Here is a 23,322-nt window from a genome sequence, read left to right as displayed (position 1 = left end):
GTGATCCGTAACCCCCAGAATCTACCTGGTTCACTGATGTACTATGTAGAAGGACATACACTGTCTTGATCAGGCCTGACCTATGTGAGTGCCCAGGTCCACAGCAATGTGATTGACTCTTCACTACCCTCTGAAATGGCTGAAGAAATAACTTACTTGTATTCAAGCAGACTGTTCATTATTACCATCTCAGGGCAATTAGGGATGGACAAAACAATACCCACATAATCCTGAATTAACAATCAAGCTTATGGAAAATATGGTGATGTGCTCCATTGTGCCATGTAATTGAACAAATGGGTTCACTTTCAATTTCCAAGTACCGAGAAAAACAGAAATGAGAAGATATTGAAATTTTAAATCAAATTGCTCTGGCATCAGCACATTTACCTCCTATTTATTTGGGCAATCAAGTGAGTGAAACAAAAATACAACAGGCAGAAAAAGAACTGAAGTGATTATGTACTCTAATCTCTGGAGTGCAATCACAGATGTTCCAAAAGACAGCTACAAAATTTTTCCCCATTATCTGTTAATTTTTAGATAATGAAAACAACAATAAGAGAACATCTGAAACCCCCAACAGCTCCTATAGGATTCATATGTTTTCATTTTGGAATATAGCAACTGCAGGCAATGAGCCTTTTGCTTTGACCAAATGATATGTGAATCTTACATGAAAATCACTTTGTACATGTTGAATGTTGCACTGAGGCTTAGTAATATTATGTCCAGGAGCTGCACAATTGTTGGAGTTCACTTTGTGGCACTTTTTGTAATGGCAGAATACTATTGGCATATTCTACCCCCAAAACCTCCTCCCCAGGGTGACAGAGCCATTTAAGGTCAACAGACTATTGCTGGACAACACTTTCTAAATCAATTCATTGAATTAATGCTGAGCTCTGTGACCCAAGGAACTGGTTACGGTGTCCCAATCGCCACCAACTCAAAAACAAATCAATCAGTCCTGCAAGAATGTGCCAGTTCTATAATAAGTGTGAAAGGATGTTTTAAATTAGTATTTATTACTGGGGGACACACAAATAAGAATAACAAATCCAAATGTCAATTTAATTGTTAAATAAATCAGAAAGTAAACACATTAATCAGTTTTTAAAAGTCCAATTTGAGAATGTTTGTTGGAAATGGCAAAATCCTGCAAAAATGAAAGTTTCATCTTTAGTTTCATATGATGCAACCATTTTGGCTACAAATTCTTCCAGGAAACTTGGCATGCTAAGAATTGATGCAATTTTAAGCTCATACGTTGCAAAGATTATCATTGGAAAGTGGGTGAGAAAATAACTGCAGTGCTGTGAACACCACAACACTCAATTAATGAGCTCTTCAGCTGTGCCAGTGCTGAGTTTTTCTAATGAGAAAAGGTGAGTAAATTGACAACGGCTACACTAAAGACAAATTAGAAATAACAAAAATTCATGTTATGTGTTGCCAGTTTAAGGAGGCAATACATAACTGCAGGATTTCTTTACAATATTAATATTCTTGTAGCCAGCAATAAGGAATGATCTGAAATTCAGTAGCATAAATATCGAAGCAAGCTTTAATAAAACATCATCAAGATTTGAAAACAAAAATAAGAAAAAGCAAGAAAAATTCATTTGGCCAATTCAAACTTCTTAAAATCAGGATATCAAATCAAGTAGTTATAAAGGCAGATTGTTTAAAACTGTGGTCTAACATTTTAATTTTAACATTAGTACCTCATTTGACATATGGATTTCACCATTTGCCTTTTTGGTTGAAATTCCCCGTGGTACCTTGACTTTGTTGTTGAATCGGTCAATCTCAGGGGCAGGAGGGACATCATTTTCACTTATGTACTTGGCTGAAATGCTTTGCTTACATTGCACAATAGGTTCTTCTTGCAATTTAGATACTGTGGGAATTACCACACAAGAAGTAACTATGACATTATTTAGGCATCATGCAAATACTGAAGTGTGGCTATTGTTTACAATTTGACTAATTACCTAAAACATCAAGATGTAGACATACAAACTGCAGGGCCAATACAAGAGCATTCAGTGTCTTTGGTGAAACTTCAGCCTGGCAACATGCACCACAGTGAATTCGCGGAAAGGAATATAGGTAGAAATTCAGACGTATTCTCATACAAATACTGAAAATTGCCAAACTCTCAGAAAGCTATTTGCAGCCCTAGTCTCAGCTTCCCACTGTTCTATAATACCATGTTCTCTCAGCACTGCACACCTGAACACATACATTACTACGAGACCACCCAGAACTTTTTCAATTCAATGAAAACACACAACTCTTAAGTCGTTGGCATTTTGATAAATTGGCACCACCCTTTCCTCACCCATTGTGGAAAATAGAAATTATCTGTGTTGTGCAGCACTATGAATAAACTTTCTGCATTTATACTATATTACTAAAATCACGCTTCGCTATCCCAGTTTTTCAAGTGAAACTTCTGCCTCTCTGTTTTTCCTTTACCCTGCTCCACTTTTATTCTCAGGTCTCTCCCATTTCAAAGGCCATTGCTTGTCACTGAGCTGCAGAGCATAGGAACACGATGTCCTCATGCTGCAGGTAACTGAGTGAGGGCTAGTGTTTGGACTGGAGGATGGCAGTGAACAGCTGAGCATCAGCAATGGGAAAATCACCAGCAATGGTAGAAAATGATTCACAAACTCAAATTATTGAAGGATGGGGACAAAGGAAGAGAAATCTTTGACTGGATGGTCATCCAACATGCGGAGAGAAGCAGGAGTTTGCGAATGGAGAGTCAGAAAGCACTAGGGATAGTGTGGAGCTGGGAAAGAGGAAGCTACTGCCATCAATGATTCACTGATTCGGTTGCTGTCATTGGAGATTTAATGAGCATGTGTGGGGCTTGGGTGATCTCAGGAAAGAGCTGATTCAGAAACTCTTGGTTTGGATTCACCTGCATAGCCTTTAGGAGTTGGTGACCAGTTGTTCATTTTACTTTAAAGCTGTATGTAGTTTCAGCTCAGTTTATTGTTTCCATCCCCTGGCACAAACTTTGTCACCCAAGGTGTCCACCTAGTGGTCGCATCAGCCCTGACAACAATTCATTTATCATGTTATTTGGATTGAGGGAATGGTTTTTTTGTGGATGGAATGCCAGTCAAGTGGGCTGCTTTGTCCTGGATAGTGTCAAGTTTTGTGAGTGTTGTTGAAGCTGCACTCATTCAGGCAAGTGGGGAATATTCCAAAACACTCCTGATTTGTACCTTGTAGATGGTGGACAGACTTTGGGAAGTCAGGAGGTGAATTAGAGAATTGTTCGAGAAGTTAGAGGTGCTGGAGGATTCCTAGCTTCTGACCTTGTAACTACTGTGTGAAAATGAGAACTCCTATATTTCCTCAAATTGTTTTCTCCTGCTTATTTTTTATTTGTCTGTCCTCCATTTCAATCTGTGGCAGATCTGCAAATAGCCAGCCCAAGAATGAAATGCAGAATGGCTTTGGTTTGTGTACATTTCTATATGATGCCTCCACCAATGATGTTCTGTGAATTGAAGAAAAAATGATAACTTATCGAGAACTTTAGATGACCTCAAGATGACACAGAGCATTTTAAGGCCAGTTATTTGCTTTTTGAAGTGTGGTCACTGTTGCAGAAACACAATTGCTGAACTTTGTGCACAGTGAGGTCTATCAATCAGCAGTGAGGTAATGACTAGATGATGGTTTTGGTTTTATTTTGATATTGGTTGAACAATTATGTTTTGGCCAGGATACTGAGGAGCATCTCTGCACTCCTACACAGAAACCTCTGGTGATATCCAATGATCCATCCTCAGATGAATCTTACTGAGATACATGGTTGCCCCCTAACAAACCAGTGGAAAATATAATAGTTCTGATGAAGAGTCATCTAGTCTCAGAATGGTATCTTGTTCTCTTTCCATGGATGTTGCCTGACCTGCTGTGATCTCCAGCATTTGTTGTTTTCAGCAGAAAATATAACATCCGTTCTTCTGTACACACTGATGACACCCAACTCTATCTCACCACCACCTCTTAACCCCTCTCTTGGTTCTAAATTGTTGAATTGCTTATTTGACATACAATTCTCAATGCTCAGTCATTTCCTCCAATTAAATGTTGGAAAAAAAACAGAAGCTATTATTTTTGCTTCCTGCCATAATTCCATTCCCTTACTGCTGAGTCTATCCTGCTGTCTGACAATCATCTGAAAGTTGAAGTGGACTATTTAAAATCTTGGGCATCATTTAATCCTGAGTTTTCAATCATTTTTCTGCACCATCACTAAGACCAATTATTTCCATCTCTGCAACATCATCCCTGCCTCAACTCGTCTGCTGCTGGTGAAACATCCATGAAAACATCCAGACTCCACCGTTCAAATGCTGGCTGGCCTCATACATTTGTCCATCTGTGAAACTTGAGGTCAATGAATGCTATTTATCTGTCACCCTTATACTCACAGATCGACACTGTCTCCAGGTCAAACAACACCTCAATTTTAAATTTCTCATTCTTGTTTTCCAATCCCTCGATGATTTGGTCACTCCATTTCTCCGTAATCTCCTCCAGCTCCACAATCCTTTGAGATATGTGTGTCTCTAATTCTACCTCTTAAACATCCCTAATATTAACCACAATTCCAATGGTGGCTGTGCCTTCAGCTGCCTCGGCCCTAATCTCTAGAATTTCCTTCAGATCTCTGTCCATATTGTGTACTGCATTAAGAAAAGACTTGTTGAACTAACTTTATTGACACCTCTTGTGAGGTGGCAGCTTTTGGGCAACCTCCCCTTAAAAAAAACATTAAAAGTGATATTTGCACATAATTTCCCAAAATATGATTAACATCAACAATACCTGAAATTTATCACATTGTGCTGCATGCTTGTCTTTACAATAATCATAACTAAACCACACACGTTCAATACTAAAGTAATTTACATGTAAAAGGAAATGTTTTCCTAAACACTGATACTTGTTTAACAAAAAAAATCATCATTTGAGAAGAAACAATGAGAATAACTTGATATTTATTCATTCTTGCATGTTTTTAATTCATGCATTTGCCTTCTTTATCTTTCTGTCTACATATGAGTATCAGCTTCCTTTATTATTTTCTTGATTTGTCGATTCATAACATTTTTTGTACTGATAGGCCATCAAAATCAATACCCACCTCTGAAATTGTGCTGCTGTTCTGATTATATGGACTTGTTCATCAGTTAACAAAGTGAACTTCATACCATACGGGTACATGTGGAACTTTGTAACACTAAACATGATCATGAATGTGGAGGAAAAAGTGAGGACTGCAGATGCTGGAGATCAGAGTCAAATAGTGTTGTGCTGGAACAGCACAGCAGGTCAGGCAGCATCCGAGGTACAGGAGAGTCGACATTTCGGGCATAAGCCCTTCATCAGGAATCCCTGATGATCATGAATATCTCTGTTTAACTTGTGAATAATTTTCATCAGTCTTCATAAAAGTACATGAAGCTTATGCTACGGTTTCTCCACACCTCTTTCCATATTGTGAGGTAAAACTGCACCTAACTCCTTCAGTGAGACACCATACATTAAAACCAAATGTTTTTTGGGATGACTGTGTGTCATAACAGCATCATTATTCTGCAATTTCTTCATAAATTCAAAAGCTTTCTGACACGCCAGAGAGCACTGTCAATTTTTCCCATTTTTGAGCAGTTATGCATTGAGTGGATGTATCAGCTAAGTCAAGGGTGGACTTAGAATAACAATAAGTTACAAGCCCTATGAATATTTTATGTTGTTCTTGATCTTTAGTCTCTTTACTTTTAAATTCTCTCAACTTTCTGCATTGAATGGACACCTTCATCATCTATTTGATGACCCACATGTCTTACACATGACACTACGATGCAATACTTAAACTTTTTAGCTTTAATATCTTGCGATTGAACAGTATCCAGGATCTAGTTCAACATACTCTTTCTCTATCTTAATAAGTTCATTGAATTTTTTTCAGGAAGTAACAAGTAAGTTTGAGGAGGGCAGTGCCATGGATGTTGACTACTTGGATTTTAGTAATTCTTTGGACAAAATCCCACATGGCAAACTGGTCAGAAAATGTAAAGCCAATGGAATACAAATCAAGGGGGAATGTGTTGAACTGGATGCAAAATCGGCTCAGTGACAGATAGGGTCCTGGGGAATGTGACTGAACAAAGAGACCTAGGGGTGCAGGTGCATGGTTCCTTGAAAGTGGAGTTGCACGTAGACAGGGTGGTGAAGAAGCATTTGACATGCTTGCCTTCATTGGTCGTAACATTGAGATTAGGAGTTGGAATGTCGTGCTGCGGCTGTACATGAGATTAATGAGGCCACTTTGGGAATACTGCAGACAGTTCTGGTCACACTTCCATATGAGGGATGTTGTTAAACTTGACAGAGTGCAGAAAAGATTTACAAAGATGTCACCGGGACTGGAGGGTTTGAGCTACAGGGAGAGGCTGAATAGACTGGAGCTTTTTTTGCTGGAGCATTGTAGACTGAGGGGTGACCTTATAGAGGTTTATAAAATCATGAAGGGCTTTTTCCTCAGCTGAGGGAGTCCAAAACCAGAGGACATTGGTTTAAGGTGAAAGGGGAAAGATTTAAAAAGGACCTGAAGGGTAATGTTTTCATTCAGAGGGTGGTGTGCGTATGGAATAAGCTGCCAGAAGAAGTGTGGAGGCTGGTACCATTATAACATGTAAAAAGCACCTGGATGGGTACATCTATAGGAAGGGCTTAGAGGATATGGTACAAATGCTGATAAATGGGACTAAGTCAGATTAGGATGTCTGATCATCACAGATGAGTTTGACCAAAAAGGCTATTTCGATGCTGTATGATTCTATGACATTTATTTAATTCCTAGTGTTTCTACTGTTAAAAAATCTGTGAATTGATTCAGAATGATGTCATTAACTGTCTAGTTTCTCCAGCCTAGAACAGAACAATTGATAAAGTATAGTTGTTATCAGATGCAAATTTTCATTCAACTTATAAAATCATGAAAAATAGTTTACCATGAAAACTTCTTTTGAAGGCAGTGTTAGCTTCAATGTTATGTTTATAATATGCAAACACTGCATTGACCACAGGAATAACATTTTATTAAAAAAGAATTAATGAAATATTTTCATTATTTAACATTTGTTTAAAATTTTTCATGAATTATTTCTTAATGTCGTAACATACTTGCAACAACAGTGCCACTGTACACCCTTTCTTCGTCATGTTAACAAAGTGTTTTTGAATACCTTTTCAACCATAATTTAGTTTCATTTACTATAAAGTATAGCATAATAAACCTGCTTGCAATATTGAAGCCAATGGAATTAAAAGGGAGATAACAGCAGAATACAAAATTTCGGAGGAGACAGAGATAATAGTTAGATGTTTCTCAGACTGAAGGCAAGTGTGCAGTGGTGTTCCCCTGAAGCCAGTATTAATACCACTCATCTTATGGAAATGGAAATGAGCTGGAATTGACTATAAATATCAAAATTCACAGATTATGTAAAACTTGGTATTGTTGTAAGTAGTGTAGAGAAAAGTAGGAAATTTCAGAAGACACACACACAGCCTGGTGAATTGGGCAGAAGTAAAGAATGAGAAGCAGATGGGTCAATATCTAGAGGACACAGATTTAAGGCAATTGGCAAAAGAACCAGTGGTGACATGATGAAAAGTTTTATTATGCAGTGATTTACGATCTGGGATATGGTCTTTGAAGTAGAAGCAGAAGTAGATTCAATAATCTTCAATACTCAAAGGGGCAAATTTGCATAACTATGGGGAAAGGCCAGTAGAATGCAACTAATTGGAATGATCTTTTAAAGAACCAGAATAGAGACAATGGGTCAAATGGCTTCTTTTTGTGCTGAATCTACAAAGTATAACAATTAATTTCCTATTTTAATTACTTTTGAAAATGTAATTTAGTTTAATTTCTGTATTCTGAAGAGGTTGCATTGTTGGCATGTAAGCTACTAGACAAACCTCACATTAATTCCAAATCATAGAATCCTTACAGTGCAGAAAGAGACCATTCTGCCCATTGAGTCTGCACCGACCCTCTGAAGAGCATCCCACCCAGACCCAGCTCCCAACGCTATCCCCGTAACCCTGCATTTACTATGGCGAATCCACCTAGCCTGCGAACGTATTGTGCACAGTTCTGGGTATTCAATCAGATGAAGTAAACTATGCATCTTGAAGGAAAAGAACTAGGAAAACTTAAATCATCATCTATTTAAGGATGCTGATTTGTGTTCCCTTTTTAAAAATATTAATACAGTTTTGAAGTTTAGAAGTTTGAAATCCAAATTAAAATTTAAAACTAGCTCAGCCTTTGTTTAACATTGGTGCACAATTCAAATATCAAGGGCAAAAATGTGAAATTGGGATTAGTTTTTCACCCAATGGAATTACCATGCTGGGCAAATGAAGCAAACAGCATGAATTCAAGAAAAAATTGGATATGTTTTTCAAGAAGAATGAACTGAAGACTGTAATGGGAAGAGAGTATTATGTTTCTTTGGAAAGCAGACAGCTCCTGAGGGTCTAATGAGCTTTCTTTGCTCATGAAATTTATTCAGATTCCATCCACCTGCATTGCAGACATAACCTATCTCCAGTTTAGTATCACAGTAAGTATAATTTACCTTCTTGAGTGTGCATCTTTTTATTTTGTTCTTTTCCATGATCCACGATAAAGTGAATATATGGTTTGTTACGACAGATGAATAGACCATGTCTTTCTACAGCTTTAGAATCCAAATAATTTGTTCTAAATGCAAGGTAGAAAAAGAAGGAAATCCCATTAAAAGAAAGTAATTAAGAAACCTGATGCTCAATATTCTATTTCATTATAGATGACACAAAACTTTTTCATATTGTGAGGACAGCACAAAACTTGGGAGCACTGTGAACTGTCAGAAAGATTGTCTAAAACATAAAAAGGAAATAGATAGATTAGTGGAAAGGATCGACAAGTACCAGATTAAAATCAATACATAAAAGTGTGAAGTGATGCATTTTGGCAGGAAGAACACAGAGGCAATACAAAATAAAAGGCACAGGTCTCTTCTGGGTGCAAGAGCAGACAGACATGGGTACAACCAATTGACAATGGCAGGGCATGTTGAGATAGCAGTTACCTGGTGTGACCTCCTCTACATTGGTGAGACAGGGTGCCTTTTTGTGGATCATTTCAGAGAACATCTCTGGTACATCCACACCCACCAGCCCCACTGCCCCGTGGCTGAACACTTCAACTCCCCCTCCCACTCAGTCAAGGACATGCAGGTCCTGGGCCACCTCCACTGCCAAACTGTTACCATCCGACGCCTAGAGGAGAAACGCCTCATGTTCCGCCTTGGGACCCTGCAACAACACGGGATAAATGTGGATTTCAACAGCTTCCTCATTTCCCCTCCCCCACATTATCCCATTCCCAAGCCTACAATGCGGCACCACCTCTAGACCTTTCCATCACTCTCCCCCTCACCTATCACCTTCTCCCCCACCTTCATCCACCTATCGCTACCCAGCTATCTTCCCCCCCAACCCCACCCCCTCCCTTTTTTCTGTCAGCCCCAACCCACAACCCTCATTCCTGATGAAGGGCCTATGCCTGAAATGTTGATTCTGCTGCTCCTTGGATGCTGCCCGACCTGATGTGATTTTCCAGCACCACACTCTCGCCTGGTTTGACAGAGATTTTCAAAGTCATCAGGAATTTGGACAGAGGAGATAGACAGAAACTGTGTGCATTGGTTGAACAATAAGAATGCGAGGACACAGATTTAAGGTAATTGGCAAAGAAGCAACAGCAACATGAGCAAAAGCTTTTTCAAGCAACATGCAGTTAGGTTCTGGAATACACTGTGTCAGTGTTTTGTGAGGCAGGTTCAACTGAGGCACTCAAAAGGTATTTGGATTATTCTCTGGCAAAATGTGCAGGCAGGGAAATGGTACTTGCTGAATGGCTTCTGCAGAGGGGCAGTATGGTCGTTGTTGATCATGGCCTGATTCACATCCTCCTTGTTAGAAACATCCTACGTTCCTATTCTACGATTGCTAAATATATATAGCAACAATAGCATAGCCATTAATACTTAAACGAAGGCCTGAAATTGAACAAGGACTTCTTTAACTCAACCATATTTTTATTTATACACAGCAGTTAGTTCCAATATCTGATTATGACATAAAACTAACCATGTGATTAACATTTGTTTTAAAGATATTGCCCTCATTAAAATTCGATTCCCTACAGTGTGGAAACAGGCCCTTCAGCCCAACACGTCCACACTGAACAGTAACGCATCCAGACCCGTTCCCCTACCTAATGCCCTAACCTTATGGGCAATTCAACATGGTCAATTCACCTGACCTGCACATCTTTGGATTATGGGAGGAAACCGCGGCATCTGGAGAAAACCCACACAGACATGGGGAAAATATGCAAACTCCACACAGTCACCCAAGGCTGAAATCGAACCTGGGCCCCTTGCACTGTGAGGCAGCTTTGCTAACCACTGAGCAACTATGCCACCCCAAATTAGTGTTGCGTTATGTTATAAACATTTATTACCACTTTAAATTCTTATGATGCATTGCTAAAACAATACTGCCACCTATTTTGTGAGCTAGTGCTGTTTCTGGATGTTGAGTTTCTGTTAGCATTCATACTGCATAAATTTTGATTGATATAAGTTCAGATGCAAAGCAATTCTACCCAGATAATGTTCCCTGATTCAATCAATTAAGGAGCCGAGTCATACAATTTGTCTAGTATAAAGAATATTCCAGCCCAGGTTCCTGAACTAAAAGTGCATGTGCTATTAAATTCATTCTTGGAATATGAGCATTGTTTGCAAAATCAGTATTTATTGCCCATATGTTGAATCAAGAAACTGTGCCTTCTTATTGAAATACTTCAGTCCATTTCACAAAGATACTCATATACTGCTGGAGAGGGAACTCTTGGATCTTGACATTATGTCATTAAAAGGGGCAACATATGCTTAAGCGTCAAAAAGTGTGGTGCTGGAACAGCACGGTCAGTCAGACAGCATCTGAGGAGCAGGAGGGTTGACATTTCAAGCATCAGCTCTTCATCACGAATGATGATGTAGAACTTAGGCTCAAAATGTCGACTCACCTGCTCCTCAGATGCTGTCTGACTAGCTGTGCTTTTCCAACGCCGCTCTTTTAGACTCTGATCTCCAACATCTGCGTCCTCACTTTCTCCTAGCAAAATTTGTTTAAGTCAATGAGGACAATATAGGGTTGGCTGTGTAAAATGGCAAGCTTTGTCTTTCTTGATTCCAGAGACACTGGGTTGAGGGGAGATCATGGAACCTTGGTATGACTTACAATGTTGCACCACTTAGATAGTGTGCCGTTCACGTCTGGTGTGTCTTTAGTCCAATCACTCGCTGTTTATGATCGTTGACGAGTGCTGCTAAAGGGTAGGCTGAAGAAAAGTACATTAAGTAGACTGGCATTGGAAAGTGAATTCGCTAAATTTTGCCAATCTCAGACTAAGCTGGGGCAGATTTCAGAGCTACCCATCAATCAATAAACACTGGGCATCTCTAGAGCTCAGCAGCACCAGATGCAATGGCTGCTGCTGGGATAACAATGTCCCGAGACTCCAAGAATGAAGAATGAGTCATGGAAAAGACAGTGTTCTTTGGTGGGAGATCTTGCAATAGGATTCACTGGGAGAGGAGGCCGGGAGAGTCAGAAGCATGGGCTAAAGGTTGGCGTTCAGCAATGTGTTCTCCAGCTCAGATGAGGTAATAGTATTAAGTGATTATCAAATGACTACTTATGGGCCTTAATTGGTGGCAGATAATGGAGGTTGGGTATTCCTGCCTGAAACTTTTCATCTGGCAAGGGCAGGAGGTGGCAGGCTTCTGGTCCATCACTATCCCACATAAGAAAGATAATTTCCAATTGCCATTCCAAAGGATTCCACCCAGAGTGTGTAACTGCTGTTAAACAAATGATGTAGATGTGACTATTGGTCAAATAAATTGCAGCTGCTCTGCTATTTCACAAGTAACATATATTTGTACCATAATTGTGCAGATGACATGTTTCTACAGTTAGATTAAAATATCTAGTTCCTTACTAGAAAGATGTTCTTCTACATTACTGATATGCAAATCACCCAATTATGTCTCTTTGGAATTGTAAAGGGAAATGATTGCACACACCATGTGAATTTGTATTTTTTTGTCTATTTTGGTTGTCTTGTTCAGATTGTATCAAGCTTCTTCAGTATCGTAGCTCCTGCCAAATGGAATATATTCATACTGCACCCCTGACATATCAATTATAATATGCAAGTCTTACGTGTTTCATAATGAGACAAAATGCAGCAAGAAAGAGGGAGACTGGATAACTATCAAAGACTTTTAGACTTGTCAACAATTATGGGATAACATAGACCACATTCGTCAGTGTGAATCCTTTGGCCAATACTATTTAAGGTGCCAATTCCTACTTTGCTTATTAATATTTTTCAAATCCATGGACTAAAAAGTTCACTTTAACGAGTGGTCAAAATTGAACTGAGTCATGTTGCCCTTGATGACAAATTGCAAAGGCTGTTTGGTATGTGACTGCAAGCAATAAAAATATAGACAGAAGTTTCCAATTGATTCAGCTAAAATTTAATGTTTATTACAAAATATTTTCCCCTTTCATTTTGAATTTTCCTCAGTTTCCATTTTCCTCAAATCCATCTGTGACTTAGAGGATGAGGATGTTTCCAATCCCTGTTAAGGTTGCTCTGTAACAACTCTCTGGGAACATAGAAAAGTGGGCCTGATTGACTCACCCGCCCTCCATCGTACCAAGAAAGTGCCCCATTTTTCACTCAGAGAAATTGTCAATGAGTATTTAGCATTCACTTGGCTCTTGGAACTAATGATTCTATATATGTCACACCACGAACACTGTTGGAATTCAATTCTGCAATTGAAAAACTATTATTTTGTGAACATGCAGATAGTCTGTGATGCCAATATCACTTCCCAGGAGTCTATCAGGATGCTTTTATCCTGGCTAATTATCCACCTACAGGGAATTCATGATATACAGCAGCTTCAGCTCTGGCCCATTGATATATAGCTTTGTTTCATTTCATCTGTCTGAGTAAAGTCAAGCCATTTACTTTCCAATGTTGTTCTCAACATCATCAATTTTACCAAGGAACTAAGGTAAAGGGACACTATCAAGGTTGAAAAAAGTAGTATATCAGAGACCAGAAACTGTTGATGCCAAGTACAAGTTTTAAATTCTTGAAAAGTATTGCTGAAATAGAGATTAAGGGAACTAAAAGGTTTTACACTGAAAAATAAGTAATCATAGAAGTGAAACAAAATTAATCTTCATTTCCCCACAGTGGAGATGTCACAAGGAACAGCATACATGGCATATATTTTGAAGTTCAAAAAAATGGAGAATATATCAAAGGGTTACTGACCTTAACGTAATTATAAACAACAGAGAGAGAATGAAATCTTATGACAAGTTTGAGTACACAAGATGAAAGAGCATTTTGCCTCTCAGAGATGATAAGTTTATTCAAGTGCATAACTTTGATTTAGAAAATCATCCCAGAATTTCTTTTTAAATTCCAATCTTAAACATCCATGAGTTTTCTAAGAGAAGTAGAGAATTGTTGGGGAATTTGAGGAAAGATAATTTGGCAAGAAAGAAGAAACAAACTTCTTGGACTTAACTTCAATCAAGGAGACAGGAGATATTAATTTGAAGTCAGAGGGAATACCAAGAGTCTGACAGAAGAAGTTGCCTTGAAAAACAGAAGATATGAGATGTCATTCATTTGCCAGAGCTCTTAGCTCTGAGTCAGAAAATTGTGGGTACAATTCTCCCAGAGTATTGACTATACGAGCCTGGATGACATTGCAGTGCAGTCATGAGAGAGTACAGTACTGTTGGATGAGATGTTAAAAGCAATATCCATCTATGTTCTCAAGTGTGTGGAATAGCCACCATGGCACAATTTCAAAGAATAGCAGTGTGTTCTGCCCAGTGTCCTGGTCAATATTAATTAACACCAGTTAAAAAAAAACAGATTATTGAATCATAATCTCAATACCACTAATGAGGCCCTGTATGGAAAGTGATGGCTGTGTATGCCACATAGCAACTGTGAGTCCACTTCAAAAGCACTTCATTGATCACAAAATCCTTTGAGATGTCCTGAGGTAGTGAAGGGCACTATATAAATGCAAGTTATTTATTTTAGGATGAATATTTTATTTTACTAACCCCAAAGGGCAGGATTTAAAGATTTGGCTTTACACTCTGAAAAGATCAGTGACTCCATGTACAATTCAAACCAAGAAGAATTGATGAATTTAGCATGGATTCATCATCAAAAGAAATGAACTACTTTTGACACCAGTTCTTATTTTCCTCAAAGCTTCAACTTCTATCCTTTCATTTATTATAATGTTTTACCATAATATTGCTTTGTTTTTGTTTTCAACACCATTAAATACATAAGAGTTATTACTCAGAAAAATGTTTGAAGGATAAACTAGTGTAATATCTCTCATCTTCCTTCTTAGTTCAATTCTCAATTTCTGGGGATCAACCTCAAATTTTTAATTCATTCTAAGCATCCTGACCAAGCCCTAGATTTATTTCCCAATCCCAAGTGTAATGAACTGAATGGCTTTCTTTGGCCACAGCAGACACCTGTGTGAACAACACTTGAGAGGCACTGGAGTTATATGCCCTAAGAACAATGTAAGAAAAGAATGTGTCCTTCCCCAGGTGACATCAGTGAACCAGATTTTCTTGTACAACAATCCAACAGCTTCACTGTTACTTTTATTGATAAATTTTTTCTTTGTTTCCCAGTTGTTTTTAACACAATCTTTCAAACTTGCATTCTCTAAGTTAATGTTCTCCCTAACTCCCCCATCCCACCCCACCCCAGTTTAGTCACCGATACATCAATATATCCTCCTACTCACTTCCAAAGCACCTCCATTTGCTTTACAAGTTAATGACTAATACTGGACACGAACAGTATTCAAAGTTAATCAGACAGACTAATGTACATTCTCAATGTAATACCCTCTGACATCAGTCCCAAAATATAGTTACAGGAGCTCAACTGGATCATGTCCTTGGCTATCTACAGCTTCTTCATCTATGACCTTCCTTTAATTATGAGGTCAGAAATGGATATGTTTGCTGATGATTCCATAAATCAGCACCATTCATGATACCGCAGACTCTGAAGCTTTCCATATCCATACGCAGCAAGATATGGGCAACATCCACTCAGTCGCTGATAAGTAATAAATGTGTCACATAAATGCTAGGCAGTGACCATCTCCAATAAGAGAAAATATAACCATAGCTCCTTGACGCTTAATGGCATTTGGCACAGTCATCACTGAGTCACCCGCTGTCAATATCTTCAAGGTTTACATTGAACAGAAACTGAACTGGACCAGCCACATAAATACTGTGTCTGCTAGAACAGACTGGAGGGTTGGAATTCTGTGGCAAGTAATTCACCTTCTGTTTTCCCAATCCCAGTCCACCACCCACAACACACCCAGTCAGGAGAGTGATTGAATACTCTAAGCTTGCCTTGATAGGTACAGTTCCAATAACACTCAAGGTCTTCGATACCATCTACAAAAAAGCAGTTGCTTGACTGGTGCCCTATCTACCACTTCTTATATTCACTCCCAGCAGTGTGGACCACCTAGAAGTTGCAATGTAATTACTTTCTTTCAATACAAATATTCCTTCAACAGTGCTCCAGCATCACCTCTACCACTTAGAAGAATAAAGGCAACACATGCATGGGAACATCACCCTTGCACATCCGCCTCTGTACCACGCATTATCCTGGCTTGAAACTATATTGCTATTCCTTCATTGTCACTGAGTCAAAACCCTGGAACTCCCTACATAACAGTAATGCAATGTCCCTACACCTCAAGAGTTGCAGCAATTCAGAAAGACACCCCATTCCAATTAGAGATGGACAATAAATGCTCATCTGTTCAGCAACACCCATATTCCATGCACAAATAAACAAAACTCGTGATTAAATACAGTAGTCATGTACCTTGTTTGTTCCATCTTTTTTTGCTCCACAGTATTCTATCTTACAACTGTGCAGTCTAACATGCTGAGATCTCTTCATATATGCAAAATGAACACCCTTCCATGCCCAACCTTGCAATATTTATCAGATGAAAGATGAAATAGGATTTAAATCATTGATGTGGAACAGTGGACTGGTCAGCACATAATATTTTTAAAATTAACTAACTTAATGCTATAAAAACACATTGATGCGTTGGTACTTCCAATAACAGCAAAAGAAGCTGAAGTAACTGGCCAGGGGAGCTGGATGATCATATGTTTCAATTCATGAAGAAAACTTTCTTAATATTTAATGCAAGAAAAATGTTACTGTGAAAAGTTACAAAAACACTGTTGTAGAAAAATAATTATTGAACGTGACCAAGAGAAATACAGAGGTGCTGTCCTGACCAGTGCCTGCAATTAATTCACAACTAGCTTCTAGAAAAATGAATCCTGGCCAGAATCATGATTGGGACCCACATGAAGAAGCTAAATGACTGAACAATTTTTTTTTAAAGCAATCACACTGACCTGCACCTGCAATGAAGACAGAGTGAAGAATTTACTCTATCTTCCTTTACTCCTAACTTTGCTAAAGACCAGCCACAGCTTAATTATATGCAACATTCACATCCATGGGATTAGCAGTTCTCCTGAGCAATACCAAACAACTTACATTCCTCCACTCCATTTCAACATGCATTTCATGAGTGGATGCACTTCCATTGCACATCTATTCATAGACTTCCACTTCCGACTCATATTTGCTATTATGTTTTCTCATACTAGTGCCTCTTACAAATACTTTTATTCCATTCGTCCACTCACAGCATTCTCACAATTTCACAACTTTTCTGCCATCAGAATGATCTAATCAATATCAGACAGTTTCTGCCGAGTTGCACTGTTTTTATTGAAACAAATCACTCAAAATGGTTGAAACCACTTACATTCAGAGTAACTCCAGTTTCTATAATTGTTTGTGCTTCATTTTTAAAAAGTGCTTGAAGTTGACCCCTTCTTAAAAACTGAACGTGACCCCAAATCAAACTAATCACTATTGCGTAGTCCTGCTAATTGCACTCAAGAAGCTCTTAAAATTAATCTCTTGTAAGGCAGCAAAGCACTAATAGGTGTATTTTAAAACTTTTCAATACATAATTTAATTTACTTGAGAAACTTGCAATTGTAAGTCCATCTAACTAGCAAATAGCTCTATATAGATTTTTAAAATCGCTCCCAATTATTTATGCTACTCTCAGGTAGTGATTAGATGGGCTTTAAATGTATTATCCACTGTAGTAATCAAACTGCAACCAGTTAGCCTCAAAACTATTTAGGAATTATTTTAAGTAATTTTAAAAGAAGATACAGCCCAGTTGCATTGGGACTGGATAGGTTTTATGTTGGAAACTATGAATCTTGATGAGTAGGAGCCTGAGAAAAATAATAATTTCCCAAACCTAGCTCAAATGTGGGCACAATCTTCACCCAGGTAACTGATTGCAATTATTCTCAAAGCAGATACTGTACCCCATTATTTCTAATTAAATTCTGTACAGTAATGTGGTTGCTTAAAATTTCCGTAACAGTGAAAATGACCAGAGGAAATCTAACATTTCAGTTCCTTTTTGATCTGCTAATATGAAACAGAAATATTTAAGGCCGCATTTTAATATTTTTACAGTGTCATCAATAAAATGATATCACAAGTACAGATCTAAGAAATTAGTAAACAATCAAGTTGGAATTAACATTATCCTTTAAAATTCTCAGTAAGTAAAAATATTCTGAAGTCTGTCTGCTAAATTAATCACCCAAAACATTTTTTTTTAATTCATCATCAAGCCAATAATGTTAGTTTCCAGAGACTTAAGGTTCCAGAGACAATTGATAACCCTTTCCTTTTGTGTGTTAAAAGCTGTGTTTTTCAGCTGGCTAATACAAAGAAATATAGGGGTGACATTTCTTTAATAATCACGATCTTAAGAGTGCAGAAATTTCTACATTGCAAAAAACAAGTAGATTTTGTATTAAATTGTAATACTTTAACTTCAGGCTACTGCTTTTTGATATTTAAATGATTATTAACATTACTAAACAGGAAAAAAATCTGAGGCTTTAGTTCATTTGTTAAACAGTTCCATGAGTGTGAGCAATCTTCTTCACTATCCTTTTTTAACTTCAAGTAAGGCATATATTCCCATTCGCTTCATCTTATTTTTTTATATATAAATGTGACATTGACTTCATTTTGTGGAAGGATAACATGTTTGCATGATAAATGCATATGATAAGATTGACATTATTTTCCAAATGTTAGAATGTTTTATTGCTTTAGATATAGCTGCATTGCACAGTAGCTATTAACCAATTTTAAAATATTCTTCCCAAAAGAGTTTAGAGTACTCCAGATACACAAGCTCACCACAATGGACAGCTACCAGTCTGCAGATGTAAACAGATAATGCATATTGAATGACAAAATATCTTGACTACTATATTAGCAAAAGTCAGTAAAATACTTCATGATGTGAAATCAATGTGAAATATTACTTTCACTATAGTAAGGATTGGACAAACATACATTGTATTAGATAATAAGAGTTATTGTATAAGATCCAAGATCATTGTACAAGATAAGCCTAAAAAAAATTTTTTAATTACATATCTAAAAGTTTATCTAACAAAATATTTTTAAATGTCTAATTTAACCCTTGTTTAGCTGAATAGACAATAAACGTAGACAGCCTGTAACCAATAACGCTGAAGTTGAACCTATATATTGGGTGTCTTTTATTTTCATTTGAAAAAAGTCCAAACAGAATCTGACTCGTATGTCAAGCACATTTAGTCAAAACTAGTGACAGCAGTTTCTGCATTTTTGTCTTTCCATTCTTTGAAATAAGAATGCAGAGCTTTTATATTGTGTATTGCTCTCATTAGTTGAATAGTGTGTGATGTGTTAGAATGGAGAATTTGAACTTGAGTAATTGTTCACTTTAAAAGATTGCTCTCATCAATCCTCAGTTTTAGCCTTTAATAGTCACTTTGTGTTTCCAAGATAAGTCAATACCCATATTTATTTACCAAATCAATGGTTCACATTATTTAATGACATTTTGTCCACACTACAATTGTTAAATAAGTTTAGCAAGGATAGCTTTCATTTAATGGAGAAAGAAATTCTGCACTGTACAAAGTGTACCACTAAATCCTTAACCCGAACACAGCTTTGATAGATACGCTAAAAAAAACTTATCTTCAACTTGATGGATATCATCTTAAATACAGTGTCATTATGAAGGAGAATCCCATTTGTGCTTCAGAGTAGTTTCCTCTACTTTAATGGATGGCAATGTTTAAATATGGCGAGGCCACTGAGATTCTTTTCTCTGTCATTTTAATGATACTGTATCAACAAGTTAATTCCTCCACTAAAATAGCTTATAACAGAAATTTGGTCCAAGCATATCAAGAGTTAACCTGACAATATTGCTGCAAGCAGTTTCTACCTTAATAGCTAGTACATGTCATGTCACTGATTTTCCACAGCCTTATGGTCATTTTCAAATGTAAAGATCATGCTATATTTTTCTTGTTTCAATAGCTGGCAACATTCAAAAGAGTTGCACTTAGTAGATTTCAATCAGTGATCAGAAAGATATTGCTATAAATGTACACATCTGTTAAGCTTCCATGGCAAACAATAGCAATTCGCGGTGTCTGCAGAATACAACTAATGAAATATCAACAACGTCATACTGTATATACGATAATAGACGTCTGGTAGTATTTACCAGGTAAAAATTCATTTGAATGATCCTGATAACATTTTGAACAATGGCAGAATCCTCATATTGAATTACTGTCTGCTAATGATCATCTTCATAAAATACAAGATGTTGAACGGCTTGGCACAGAAACACAAATTCATCTATTTATAAATGAAAAGTGCCAGCTTGTGTGGCTAAATTTAACAGGGGATATTTATTATTTTCTCATTCATTCGTGAAATAACCACTTTTTTATACCAGTTACAATAGATAAATGCTTCTGAATTTTATTTTTATTTTATCACATGTATATACTTAGTATATTTTGCTAAATGTCAATATAAGTGTCATTCTGAACTGCAGAGCATTTAAATTCAATGTTGGTATCCAATACAAATTCAGCTCCAATTGATATGCATGTCTTCTCTGGTTAAGCATTATAAGAATGCTAAAGATCCTACATGAAGTTAGATTGGACATTCTGAACCAAGTTTCTAGTACATGAGTTACAGCTCAAAAGTACCACAAGTTAATTGCTCATTTGTAATCTCTCAAAGAGCCCACTGTGTGACTCATCTCTTTCACAGTGCTACTCTCTTAAGGTTCCAGCCATGCTTGATGCTTTTTTCACAGGGTGTGCACATCACTAACTTGGTCAGCTTTTATTATCCATCCCTAGTTGCCCTTGAGAAGGTTGTGGTGAGGCAACTTCTTGAACTATCACAGTCCATATAATGCAGGAACACCCATGTACTGTTACAACAGTGTGTTCCAGCACTTTGACCCAATGACACTGCAGGAACAGCAATATGGTTCCAGGATAGTGTGTGGCTTGGTGGAGAACTTGCAGGCTGTGGTGTCCCATGCAGTTGTGTCTCTCTAGATGGTTGAGACTGAGCGTTTGGAAGATGCTATTAAAAAAGCCTTGGTGAGATTTTTTTAAGCAATAAGCAACAGTGATTCCATGGTTGCCATTAGACAATTTTTTTAAAAATTCCAGATTGTTATTGAATTCATTTGACCATCTGTCAGGGTGGAAGTTGAACCCCTGACCCCAGTTCATGAGTCTAGATGACCAGACCAGTAACATAACCACTATGCCACCTCCTCCGCGATTTACCCAGGAATGTAAAGAGTGTTCAATCACACTCCTGATTTGTGCCTTGTAGATGGTGGACAGGCTTTGAGGAGTCAAGAGGTTAATACTCATTGAACATAGAATTAATATTGCAAAGCATAAATCCATATGTCCCTTGTGCCCACATTGACCTTAAGGAGCAATTCATGTATCCACTTCCCAGCCTCCTCTCTAGATCCATGCACATTACTCCTTATAAAAGCAGGGACGTCATGTTGGAGCTATAAAGAACTTTGGTTAGGCCACAACTGAAATACTTTGTACAGTTCTTGTCACCTCATTATAGAAAATATGTGATGCATTGATGGGCGTGCAAAGGAGATTCACCAGAACATTACCTGGGGATGAAGCATTTCAACTATAAGGCTGGATAAGCTTGGGATGTTTTCTTTAGAGGAGAGAAGGTTGAAGGGGGTTCTGATAGAGGTGTATAATGTTAGGAGGGGCAGGCCCAGGATGAATAAAAAGCTACCATTCCCCTCAGTCGAAGTGTTATCAAGGAGACATAATTTTAAAATGAAAGGCAGGAGGTTTAGAGGGATTTGAGGAAAAGCTTTTTTTTACCCAGAGAGTGGTGGAGCTCTGGGAGAATAGTTGAGGAAGAAAACCTGACAATGTTTAAGAAGTACTTGGATGAGCACTTGAAGTGTCACAACGTTTAATGCTATGGGCCTAGCGTGGGAAAGTGAAGTACTACTTACTTGTAAGTAGCAGTATACGATTGGTGATACAGATTCAATTGGCCAAAGAGCCTCTTGTGTACTATGATTCTACGACCACAGAAAGCAGGGAACCTGCTTTGTGGTAGGCCTTGTAGTACCCCACTAGAAACTGCCTTCCAGTCACAAAAATACTCCAGATTGACCATCAATATGGCACTTCTGGCTGAAGATGTGATGCAAATGCTTTGTCTTTTCTCTTTTATACTAATGGCTTTGTATGGTCTTTTGTACTAATGTGCTGGACTCCACCACTGCAGAGGTTGAGATTATTTGGAGAAACTCCTCCTCCTGTTGGTTGCTTGATTGCTTAATTGCCCTTCACCATTTAAACCGGAGTGTGGTAGCTGGACTGAGGAGTTCAGACCTGAAACTGAGTTATGTCTACTACATGATGCTTCTACTATTAGGCAGTCTTGTATCGTGACTTCAGTCAGGTTGACACCTGAATGTTAGATGTGACTGGTTCTGTGCCTCACATGCCCTCCTGCATCCTTCAGTGAAGCAGTGTTGATTACCCACCTTGATGGTAATGGTAGAATGGGAATATGCTGGGACTCAAGTTTGGGGATTGTCATTGAATAAAAGTCAGCTGCTGCTAATAGCCCATTGTACCTCAGTTTTGAGTATCCAGATCCATTCATTTAGCACAATGTAATGCCAATCAACTTGACGGAAGGTATCTTCAATGTAAAGACAGTCTATTAAATGTGCAGTAGTGACTCCTACTGTACTATCATCAATGCATGCATCTTCAACAGTTAGATGTGGAAGAATGAAGTCACATACATCTCCTCCTTTTGTTGGTTATCCTAACACTTGCTGCAGGCCCACTCTAGAAGCTATGTCCTTTAGGATTCATCCAATTCAGTCTGTAGTGGTGCTACTAACCCATTCTTGGTGACAGTGATTGATGTCCCCCATCTGGAGTAACACTCCCTGACCTTACCACCCTCAGTTCTTCTTCCATGTGTTGTTGAACATGGAGAAGTACTTGACATTTAATGGTGTTGCCATCACTGAATTTCTTGCTGTTAACATCATGAGGATTACCACTGACCAGAAATTGAACTGAACCTGAATGTAAATACTCTGCTTACAAGCAAATTAGAAGTAGGAATGCTGCAGGAACTAACTCACCTCCTATCTCCCCAAGGTCTGTCCACCATCTACAAGGCATAAGTAATTAGTATATTGGATTTGACTGGATAAGTGCATTTCCAACAGTACTTCCAACAGGACAAAGATAATTGGTATCTTATCCATTGCTTTAAAAAAACCATTCACTCCATCACCAATGCACAGTTGTAGCTGTGTACACCTTCTACAAGATCTTCCAAACCTGTGACCTCTATCATCTAGAAGGACAGGGCCCTCCAAACTACATACCACCCTGACTTGGAGCTCTATCATCATTCGTTGAGTATCATTATTTCAAAATCCCTAACAGCACAGTGGGTATAAACATACACTCATTAACTGCAAAAGT

The 23,322-nt window shown here is 38.0% G+C and overlaps 1 protein-coding gene across 1 annotated transcript in view; it reads right to left on the bottom strand.

Moving 5' to 3' along the window:
• Nucleotides 1-1,334: 1,334 nt before the first annotated feature.
• Nucleotides 1,335-23,322, bottom strand: part of LOC140478424 (uncharacterized) — a 361,667-nt gene continuing 339,679 nt past the window's right edge. Inside the window, exons 8-10 of the mRNA XM_072571690.1 lie at nucleotides 8,697-8,821; nucleotides 1,728-1,903; nucleotides 1,335-1,412 (exon numbers count right to left, since the gene is read on the bottom strand). Of these exons, the coding sequence (XP_072427791.1) occupies nucleotides 1,335-1,412; nucleotides 1,728-1,903; nucleotides 8,697-8,821 (379 nt within the window). The remainder of the gene's footprint in view (nucleotides 1,413-1,727; nucleotides 1,904-8,696; nucleotides 8,822-23,322) is intronic.

Source organism: Chiloscyllium punctatum, chromosome 6 (genome assembly GCF_047496795.1).
Source record: "Chiloscyllium punctatum isolate Juve2018m chromosome 6, sChiPun1.3, whole genome shotgun sequence".
Classification (NCBI taxonomy): Eukaryota; Metazoa; Chordata; class Chondrichthyes; order Orectolobiformes; family Hemiscylliidae; genus Chiloscyllium; species Chiloscyllium punctatum.
This window is presented reverse-complemented; position numbering and strand designations above follow the sequence as displayed.